This window comes from Stegodyphus dumicola, chromosome 9, assembly GCF_044657685.1.
Source record: "Stegodyphus dumicola isolate Sdum_Otavi_A_Nest chromosome 9, ASM4465768v1".
Classification (NCBI taxonomy): domain Eukaryota; kingdom Metazoa; phylum Arthropoda; class Arachnida; order Araneae; family Eresidae; genus Stegodyphus; species Stegodyphus dumicola.
The window spans coordinates 53,121,343-53,133,483 of NC_140776.1; the positions used below are offsets into that span (position 1 = coordinate 53,121,343).

Consider the following 12,141-nt stretch of genomic DNA (forward strand, 5'->3'; position numbering starts at 1 on the left):
ACATAACATGGTTGTCATTGACATCATAATTTAGCAAATCTCCAATACAGAAAAAATGAAAAGATATTTGTTCCAATAAACTTTCCTAATATACAGTGGGTGAAAAAAAAAGTATTGGCAATTGCCTATAATTGATAATATTAACTAATAAAGGAAATGCTTCACTAATTTAACTCGACATAAAGAACTTAAAATGTAAAACGCACAAATGTAATGAAACTTCAATTTTAATATGCTTGTTACACAAAATATACTACAAAACGTATATTCGCATGTTAAAAAAGTATTGGCAAGGTTCTCACTGCTATACAAATTTTGTTATGTTGAGGCCACATGTTTAGACTTATAGAAACGCTAAAGTCTGCATGCAGTGCTACTTCAAAACTTTTAAAATGTTATTTTGTTTATACTGTGATAAAACGGCTTCAAAGTCGAAGAAGTTGGATGCTAATGTTAAAAACATGACTATTCAGCTCAGACGTGAGGGTTTAACTTATCATGCTATAGGAATGCAACTGAACATAAGTTATTTACCATTAAGGTGCATCCACACGACTATGCTAGCGATGTAAATGACATAACGAAATGCACGTTGATGGCGAAAAGTCGCCAAAACGAGGATGTGAGCAAAGTCTGCGTTTAGCCAATAGAATTACTGAAGAGAAAAAATCGTGACACTCATAGAAGGCTGCATGTTTAAAAGTGTTTCATCTTCTGTTTTGTAGCCTGGTGAGAAGAATATTACACTCGGTTCATTTAATAGTGAAATGTTGTTTATTAAGCAATTTAACAGTTTGGATAGGAAAATTAAACAGTTATTATATGCATGAATCACTTTTTATTCAAATTAAGATTTATAAAATTGTTTTGGTTGTTAAGATTTATAAAATTGTAAACAATTTAAATTTATAAAATTTACAATACAGTATATGAAGAGAATTATAACACCTTCCACCATATAATAAAATCAACTTTATAAAATTTTTTCTCCCCTTTCTCCCTTGGCTTGCATGCTTATGTTCGGTATGGAAGTATATGTAAAGGAATTTGTGTAATGTGTTCTACGATTTGATTATTCCGCATATATTATTACACAAATAAATTAGACGAAAAAGTTCAGGCAATAAAATTTCTAATGATATGCTGTTTCTAAATATTTTTAGCACAATGTGACTTTAGCTCAAAGGCTTTGGAATCGTACGCCTGCAAATTTGGGGGGGGGGGGGAATTGCCTGTTTGAAAGTAATATAAAATGTGGAAGCTTTCAGATTTTATATTCTTATATTATGAAAGCTTTCAGATTTTTTCTATTGTTTTTCTTTTTATTATTCCTTATTTTTATTTATTTTTAAATTTAGAATAAGGTTCAAATTTAGGACAGTTTATGTAAAATTATGCAGAAAATAAAATATGCAATGAGGTAAAAATAAGCAGATAATTTTTACAAGAGATGCATATATATAATTTCATAATGGGTTAATGGTTTCTATTCATAATGCATATTTTTAAACTAAATTGAAAATAATAATCATAGATAAAATAAGAAATGAAAACAACAATAATAGATAAAATAAGAATAAAATGAGTCTTGATTAAATATAAGAAACATGTTTCTAAATGAGAAAAGCTAACTCTGGTTTACAAAGGTTACGGGCGAGGTTCGAACTCGCAAGTCTAGCACACTGACCACTCAGCTATCTGTGATACCACTTTCTGCGAAAAACAATATAACAAGTAGTCACCACAAAAGTTATTTAATTAATATTCAATTAAATGAGTGCCGTATAACTCAAGTTGTAACTATCCTTGAAAATTTTTTAACTATTTTATTGAATACTTCTTCACAGTTAACTGCATTATTTTAAAAGTTGTTATAGTGTTGAAGTTAATATTGGGATACTTATAGAACTTCTTGTTACACATGAAATAAAGTGCATTTGTAATAATTAAGGAGAATTTTGTAAGACAGAAATTTGATTTCGTAGAAACTGTAATTTATTTCAGTTCCTATTATTTATAATGTTATATACAGGTGAAGCATATGGATATACTGGTCAAAACATTGCTTTATAAATATATAGTTTTTCCCTTCGAAATGAGAATGAGAATTTGAAATTCATTCCAATCTATATGAGAGAATTGAGGATGCTGTAAACAAATGTTGATGATTTTATTCCTCTTAAAGGTTACGATCTCTTCGAAAAAACTCATCACTATGTGGTTCTGACGCCATATTGAAAAGTGTAAACAAGTTTTTTTCCGATTATGCCATCTGATGAGAATTCAGTCAGCTATTGGCTGTTCAGTCACATCAAAGGGAAAAGTTAAACATGAGCAAACTCAGTTTTACAACCTCTGCACAATGCAAATTTACGCTGATGGGGGAAAAAATTGTGGCAACTATGTCGCAACAGTGCTTGTGTGGGCAGGCCTTTAGAAATATTACAAAAATGTTGAATGAGATAGGATCGATGAAAAATACGACATTATCAAATATGTTAAGAAAAACCCTACAATAAATGCTTCCCAATTAGCCAAAGATGCTGCTAATACTTTGCATAAAACTTTTAGTATTATACAGTATATGGAATGTTTTACATGAAGGAAGTTATTAAGGAAGGGCTGTTAGAAAGAAACCTTTCATTTCAGAAATAAACAAGAGAAAGAGATTAGATTTTGCAAAATCTCATATTAATTTATCAGATGAGTTTTTGAACACAGTTATTTTCTCCAACAATCAAAGTTTAACATTTTTGGGAGTGATGGACAACAATATGTATGGAGGAAGGCAAACATCGAACTGGAAAATCAATACTTAACACTGTGAAAAATGGAGGAGGGAGCGTTGTAGTTTGGGGCTGTATAGCAGTCAAACGGAGTTGGTAACCTGTGCTTCATTTATGGGATTATTACAGCACATACGTACATTAACATATTGTGTCATAACTTTTCGTGGCACAAATAAAACCAGAAGTCAGGAAACATAAAATTTCACGTAAAGATGAACTTAAGCATATATTCCTGTAAGAACGGCACAGAATTCCCAATAGTACAACCAAAACTTTGGTTTTCTCTATGAGAAATAGATTACAAGCTGTTATAAATGCAAAAAGTATGACCATAAAGTATTAAATTTTGTTCCCATAATTAAGACACAATAACACGCCGAATAAATACTAATTCAGAAGTCAAACAACAAAAATCAGCATTATATTTTCAAAATTTTCACAGTATTTGAAAACATAATTTTGAAAATATAATGCTGATTTTTGTTGTTTGACTTCTGAATTTGTTCCCATATTTTGATGTATGGTTTTGCTAATAACTTTTTGACATGCAAATTTATGTTTCTGCTGTAAATTTTGTGTAAAAGGCACATTAAAACGAAAGTTTAATTAGATTTGAGTGTTCATTGCCTCCTGGGTTTGTTATGTCCAGTTAAAACTGTTATGCATTTCTTTTGTTAGCTAATACGATCAATTATAGGCAATTGCCAATACTTTTTTTACCCAATGAAAATTAGAATAATGTACTAACAGGGTATAATAGGTAGCAATTTTCAGTTACTTAAAGGATTCAAAACACTAACACTTTCAAAAAGCTTTATTTCTTTGAATACATATAAAACATTCAATACAAAGCCTCCATTGTTCTTTTTTTGTATAACTGACGAATGAAGGATGATTTCTTTATTCATAAAAAGAGCTAAAATGTAATGTTAACATTTACTTTCTAAATTTTGACAGGGTTTTGAATACTGACCCTGTCAAAAAAAATCTGTCCTTGTTAAAATTTAGGCCTCTATTAAAAATAGACAAAGCTACTCTTCAAAAGCAGCAAGGAGCAGTGAAAACTACCCTCGATTACAGCTATGCTTCCAACCCACTAATTGTCACTGAAATTAAAAAAACAAGCTTTCGTTAAAATGAAAGCATCACAAAAAGTGCATTGGATGAATGAAGACCCAAAAGTCTTCCCTAGAGGCTTGTGAGAAATTATTACAAGAAATAGATGAAAACAAACCAATGAATTGTAACAATGTCATGGTTAATCCCCTTGAATATACTGATATCAAATACCAACTACATATATATGACTTGGGAAAGACAAACATTCCTGATGCAATATTAAAATCACACACATTACATATGTTATATGAACAACACCCTGAGCCTGAATGAACTACAGCGAGTTCTTAACTGGCAATACGTGTACCACTGGTGGTACGCAAAGAGTAAAGTATTTTTAACTATTAAATTCAAAAATCAAACATCCTGATTGAGTTTCTTTTCTAACACTAATTTTTGAATTTAATTCGTAAATTTATGAGATCTGAGCTATGTTCAAGAGTGGTGAAGGTAGTAGTACTTTGTAGTGATGGTATTAAATGTTTTCAACTTTGTTTAAATGGTACACGCTAGTCACAAGGATGAGAACCGCTGGACTAGAGTATACACTGATGGCTCTAAAATACAAGACAACACTGGGGGCTGGTGCAAACAGTAAACTTTTTCCCCAATGCACTCCTGTGGGACGCTTCATGTCGAATACTGATGCAGAGATTCTTGAAATCTCACTGGCTCTGGAAAACCTCAACACTTGCCTAGTGATTAGACAGGCGTTTTTCACAACTTCTATTTTAAATTTCAGTAATTTAGGACACCAAATAAGCTGTTTATAATTTTTGTGAATTTAAAACTTGATGGTTTATTTTTGCACAAATTCATATAGATAAGGAATTCTAATGAGGGGGGGGGGGCAAAACTGAAAGTGAATGAGAAAGAAAATGTGAATTATTTTATACAAAAGTAATTTTGATTTTTTACTTTTGCATCAGTTGTTTCTGAACATCCAAAAAGCAGAGCAATAAATCATTTTATCTCTTTAGATAAATAAAAAAAATATTGTCAAGGGTATCATTAATGTCCATAGCTATTATAATAAGCGAGTGTACGAGGGCCAATAAGACCAAGGAAGTCAAGTATTCTGGCCTTGGATCTGGCACATGATCTCCATTCCACACAGCTCTACCTTCATAAGCATGACTTGCTATTAGGGAATAATAACACATTCCCTAATAGCAACCAAACAGCAGCATAATATTTAATGTAATTCAAGCTTAAGGTTTTGAGAACTAAGAAACAATTTCCACATACTTTCAAGAACCCTGAAAATAGCATTAATAAGTAAAAGGACTTAAAAGTTATCACACACAAAGTTTATTTATGAGTATATCTTACCCAATTTTGCCATTGCAGCAACTCCTCCTTCTGGTTCTTTCCCTGCCATTTCCTTCCTGAAATCAGCCATGAATATCATGAAAGCTGTACCCGGACGCTTTGGTTTATTAGCATCTCTTGCAGGCTTGTATATGGACATCTATCAAAGGATACAGAAGTTTGATTCTAAACATGTACATGTAATCACAGATTTTCTTAAAAATTCAAAAATTTATACAAAGCTTATACCTGAAGAAATTCTTAAAGTTTGCAAGACCTATAGCCCAAAAGCAATTTAATTCTTTAACTATGTACGCTACAAATCATAATTTCAATAATAATAAATTTTAAGTTCTTTCCCTATTAATATTGTACCTTCTATGCTAGATACTGTCTTTGCAATTTTAAGAGCATTAACCTTTTGCAGATGATAAAAGGCTTTTGCTCATGTGGACAGTTTGCTACATTCACTGAGTAGCAAGGAAATGTCCCTGTCTGTGCACTGAACTTAAAAATTTCAGTTTCCTTTTAAAAATATTCTTTACGCTAACAATTCAGCTTTCATAAAAAGGACATAAATTTACAATGTTCAAATTCTACAATTTATATTTTGCTTGAAGTTTATTACTTATGCTAATGGAAATCTTAAATTTTACAACTATGCAAACCAATATCCAAAATTAACAGTATATTTCATGTTTCAACAATACTTTGGAATCCTTTTAACATTATAACAATAAACTGTTTCTCAGCATGGCAATTTACAGTAGCTTTTCCCTTCACTTTTTCCCACCTAATAACTGAAATGAATTATAAAATGTCTCTGAAAAGGCAAATTTTTTTCATTTCAACTGCTATGAATTTAAATGTATCCATCTTATTGCAAGGATTAAAACTGATTGACTAGTCATTTAGGAGTAATTTGAACTACCCTCGGCTCATTTAGGAGTAATCTTAATTACATTTACTATATATATATAATAACTCAAAGTTTTATTTAATTTTAAGATATTTTATTTTTTATTTTTGCCACTTTTATTTCTGGGGAGCAACATCTATAAACTGCCTTTCAAAAAACATTATGCAAAATTTGCTTTGACACTAGCTGTGTATTTAAAATTACATAGTCCTACATAAAGGTTTTTTAAACTTTTTAAGACATTAAAAGTTTAAAATCAATAAAGCTCTAATAACTAAAACCCACAATTCAGAAATAAAAGAACTGCTGAGAAGTGAATTACAAAGCTGAGTGAGTTTTTTTCTTTCCTGCCTTTAACATCTAACTCGAAATACCTTGTTGGTATTTCGAGTTGCTGATGAAATGCCTGAAGTGCTGTAACCAGGGGCTCCAAAAGTGTGCACCACGGCACTCCTTGTTACTTTCGTGAGGCGAATTCTTTGCTATCCGATGCGAGAGATTTCCAGAAGCCCGCGTTTGACCATCATGTCGCATAGACAGAAGTTGTTGTGAGCACTCATTAGTGGTAGTATATAAGCTGCCGTAGGCCACATTGCCAAGTTAGTTTATTGTTAAGTGTATGCAGTTAAATTGATAAGTTAAATAGAAGCAGTAATAAAGTGTTCTTGGTAGTGATACGGAGGGTTGTGATTTATGAATCCAGAATAGATATACGTTTCAATTATCTCTTTTAACATATGCACGTGAGCAGTTTGGTTGCTTTGTTTTAATTGTGCTGTTTCGTGTTTTCGTAAAAATTTAGTCACTAAATAGAAAGATATTTATTAAATGTGCAAGTCAGAGTGATCAAGCCTCAACAAGTTGCTGGAGAGCAAAAAGGTGGAAATATCGCAAATACAATGATAGCTACTTAGACTTTGGGTTTATTTCAGTAGAAATAGATAATGAGGAAAGACTGCAAGGTTATGCTCTGTTTGAAAATTCTATCATCCAAGAGTATGCTCCCAAGTAATCTAAAACATCTGGAGACCATTTATTTACCCTACCATGGTTGAAATATTGCGTGCATTTTTAGTAGGAAATTGCAAAATTTACAAAATAAAAAACATGCTCGCTCAAGAAGCTTCAGCACCTAGCAACTGATTGCTAGATCAATGTGGCATACAAGGCAGCAAACTGCAAGAAATCTCACACCATCACAGATGAACTTATTTTATCGGCTGCTGTTGATATGTGGTTAATATCATGGTAGGAGAATGGGTGGGAAAACTAATTACAAAGATACCTTTATCTAATAACACTATTAGTTGAAGAATACATCATACAGACGGACATCGCAATGACCAATTAATAAAGAAAAAGCAAAGAGTTTTGGTCTACAACTTGATAAGGCTACTGACGGTAATAAAGATGCATACATTATTTGTTACATATGTTTTCTAGATGATAACATAATTGACGAAGACCTTTTTTGTCAAAGCATCAGTGAAGGCGCGAAGGCTCAAAACTTATTTGAAATTCTTGACAAGTTTATAACAGAAAATAATTTAAGATTGGAAAAAGTGTATCGGTGTGTGTACTGACGGTGGTCCATCAATGTCTGGCAGGTATGGAGCATTGCAAGCCGTTATTCGGAATAAAACACCACATACTGTGTGGACCCATTGAATCATCCATAGGGAAATGCTTGCATCAGAGTCGATGAGCAGTCAATTGTATTTGGTATTGGAATGTAAACTACATAAGAAACTAGGCCGCTGAAAACAAAACTAACACAAACACTAAAACAAAAACTCTGCATTGACATGGGAGTTGAGAACACAGCCCTGCTATATTAGTTCACACCGGATTTCATGTGGAAATGTCTTTAAATTATTTCGAAACTACTTTAAAAAAGCTCATGTGTAAACCACATGACTTCCTTGGACCTATTCCTATTAAATTATATGCATTTTTTTGGCATTTCATTAGATACAGTGTCTCACAAAAGTGATGGGACACTTGTGCTTTACAAAAGGAAACTGCAACAAAATAAATTTAAAAAACATGCAAAATTTTTTGTGGGTGTGTTTCATACTTAAATTTAGTAACAATTATTACATAACAAATTTTTTCAAAATATTAAAATATTAATTTAATAAAAATACAATTGTTTAGAACGGATCAGAAAATGGCTCACTTAAGTGATGGGACACTTACTTTTCCATCAAATATTTATCCAAAAATTTTACTTTTTAAAAGGTTTTAATATTTCGTTGGATTTCCTTTTACTTTTAAAACATGATTTAATCTTCTTGGGATGGATTCGGCTAATTTTTTTGCGATTTCTGGAGTGATTTTACCCCATTCTTCTTGAAGCACCGATTTTAATTATTGTTTTAAAGAAATGGTGTGTTTGAGAATTCTTGATTCCAATTCTTGCCAAATATTCTCTACGGGATTTAATTGTGGAGATTGTGGGGGTGCTTTTATTATTTCAGGACAGTTATACAGCAGCCAGAGTCTAATGTTCAAAGCACTGTGCTTGAGGTCATTGTCCTGGTAGAATTTAAAATCGTTATGAAGGTTCAATTTTCGTGCTGAAGATTTCAAATTTTGATTTAAAATGTCAATATACTTGTACTGATCCATTATACTGTCAATAAAAACAAGATTACCAACTCCAGCGGACGACATACACCCCCATACCAGAACTTCTCCTCCACCATGTTTTACTGATGGCACCAAGTTTTGTTTGCGAATATTTCTTCCCTTGGTTTTCTCCACACCAAGATTCTACCGTCAGAACCAAATATATTAAATTTACTCTCATCAGCAAATACAACTTCATTCCAGTAATCAGAATTCTTATTTATGTTAGATTTTGCGAAAGCCAGTCTGAGTTTTCTATTCTTTTCACTTACAAAGAATTTTTTCCTGGCTGCTCTACCGTGATATCCAGCAGATCGAATTACTCTTCTAATAGTCTCAGGATTAACAATTACTCCATATAATACTTGTAAATCAGCAGCAACTTTAGGATCACTCATTCTTGGATTTTTTTTTTTTTTTTTTTTTTTTTTTTAATATTTCGAACGATAATTCGCTTTATTCCATTGGATAGCTTTGATGGTCGGCCAGGTCTTCTTTTATCCTGAATCATATGATTCTATTTATATCGTTTAATGATATTGAAAACTGTTGAATGACTGAAGTTAACTGTTTCAGTAGTTTCTCTAATAGATTTTCCACGTTCAATATGCAAATTAATAACTAATTTTCGAATTCCAGGCAAAGTTTGTTTTCGTTTAGCATTCATGGCTGCACAGAGCTAAAAAACACAAATTTCCAAAACAAACTGGAGAGAAATACTGCAGACGATTTTATAAATTATTGGCAATTGCCTTTGAGTAAAAATAAATACCCCAAAAGATATTTTTATTGCTTACTTCAGACGATTTTTGTTGCATAGTACGTAGTGTTCCATCACTTAAGTGAGCCATTTTCTGCTCCGTTCTAAACAATTGTATTTTTATTAAATTAATATTTTAATATTTTGAGAAAATGTATGTTATGTAATAATTGTTACTAAATTTAAGTATGAAACACACCCACAAAAAATTTTACGTTTTTTAAATTTATTTTATTGCAGTTTCCTTTTGTAAAGCACAAGTGTCCCATCACTTTTGTGAGACAGTGTATATATTTCTCATTCAATCAATTCAGTTCCCACTTCCCGGCAAGGCAAAAATACATAAAAACTCAAAATACATTCACTCCAACCGGCAACAAAACTTGTCAGTAGTCAACGCGCAAACATTTTAACAACTTTGAAAACGCGCGTGTAACGCATGTTGTAATTAACCATTCATTAATTTTTAATTAATCATTAATAGTAATCAATTTTATTACATTTAAAACTCATATACACGTAAAACTGAATAATTAAAAATATGCCTTGTAAATTATATGCACATTTAATTAGAAATTTCATTTTAACTCCTCAAGCATGTATATCATTAAATCTACTAATATATGAACAAAGGAAGTATTTTAAATCACTACTAATTATAAAAAAATTAGAATCTATAAATCATATACAGTACAAAGTTTGTAATCCGGACTCGTCGGGACTTCAGTGATTTCGGGTTAGGGGTTTTTCCAGATTATAGATCATGAATTCAAATCTGGTAAGATGGCATGCAGAAATTATACAATTAAAAATATGAAACCGTAATTTATGAAATAAAGAGCAATTATGATCTTAAGGGTATCAAAATTTACACAAAAAAAAAGCTTAATATTTATTTGTTTACTTTATTAAACATTTCTTTCAATGTATGTTGTTTATGTTGCTTCGTTTTTTGTGCTAATACTTTCTTTTTAATTCTATAAACAGACATAATTTCTTGTTCGGTTACAAAGTTCCACTGTTCAAGACCTGTAATTGCTGCGTCGTGAATACCGACTAACTTGTCAATCGAAATTTTTTCGTTTTCAGTAATCTCTCTGTCACTTTCTTCGGAAGTGAAAGCTTCACTTTGAAAGGCGCATGCGTAAATGTATGCGTATCGGAAGCACGCAGTAAACACATAAAGCATACATATTTTTAAAAAAGTTTGTGATTTTGAGGTTCGGATTATATATCATTCCGAATAATGGACATCCAGATTATGGACTTTGTACTGTATCTTTATTATGGATTTGATATCCACAAGGAAATAAAGTTTAAATAACCAAGAATAATACATATACGTATTAATCAAGTATTTATAATTTACGAATGCAAAGATTTATATGTAGCATGCTTAGCAAGCAAGTTCTGATTTTGAAAATGTTTTTTTATAACACAGTTATTAATTTGCCTGCATATTTATTTTTTTCAATCAAAACTGCTTCGCGAGTTTTAGGACATAAATTTGGTTGAAATTCGATCCGATTTGATTTAACAACAGAAAAAAAATCTTTCACAAGCTGCATTTGAATGAGGTATTTTTAAGACAGCAAGAATTACAGTAGACAACACTTTGTATTTAATACACCCATTCATATTTTTCAATTTGGCAAATTCTCCCCATGCTTTATAAATATGCAAATCTACAATTTCTTTCAAATCATTTATTTGATACATGGAAAATTCAATTTACACTTGATTAAGATATTTTTCATCAATAATGGATGGAAAAATATTTATCAAGAACAGATGAAAATTAAACTTCAGTTCACAAGTTGATGTCAGCAACTTCAGCATGTTTTAGAAATGGATTACTTAGTGGAAATTTTTCTATTATATCTATGAGCATGCAGTTAAAAAAGCTCGCAGAGACTTGAAAAATGATTTCACTTCCCTTTCATTTAAACTTGGCATTTTTTAAATATATTCTTTTTTTCCGCACCAATCACTAAATTTTCATTTTCTTTACTTCTGAAATGGAATAGATGTTAGAGTAAAATTTTCACTTTCCTTAGAAATTACTGATGGTTTTATGAATCTAACAAGTTCATTAAAAGTTCAACAAGTTCTCTTCTCAATTTATGTATATGTTACGGTGAAACAACGAAATATGGAGAATATCGACTTTCACCAGTAAATGTCAACATTCACATAGTCACTTGGTGTATGTCCGAAATATTTTCCAAATACTCTTATTTCTGACTTACACTGGTAAATGTCGACATTCACCATGTGATAATGGTTAATGTTGAACATATAGGAATATTACATTTTCTTCTCCGTAATTCAGTCGCGAAAAACGCTTTTGAAACTTAAAATAAGAACTTAAGAATATAAGAACTTAAAACACACAGTACATTCAAAATGAGAAAGGAAAATAGTAGAAGTTAAAAACTTACTAAATTATGTGATTCGAATCTTATTTATTGCACAAGAGGCCCTTGCTTTTACATCTGCATTTATTTGTGAAACACTATCTTTTGCAGTGACAGCGTGTACATATACTCCTCTCTTTTCGACATACATCAGAGCATATCTGTGATTGTCGACATACACCAAGAATGTAATGC

General features: G+C 31.3%; 1 protein-coding gene across 2 annotated transcripts in view; it reads right to left on the bottom strand.

The window, feature by feature from the left end:
* LOC118197342 (uncharacterized) overlaps positions 1-12,141 on the bottom strand; it is a 100,583-nt gene that overhangs the window by 22,820 nt on the left and 65,622 nt on the right. For both annotated transcript variants that reach the window (XM_035368842.2, XM_035368841.2), the window contains exon 4: positions 5,241-5,379. In XM_035368842.2, the coding sequence (XP_035224733.1) occupies positions 5,241-5,379 (139 nt within the window). The remainder of the gene's footprint in view (positions 1-5,240; positions 5,380-12,141) is intronic.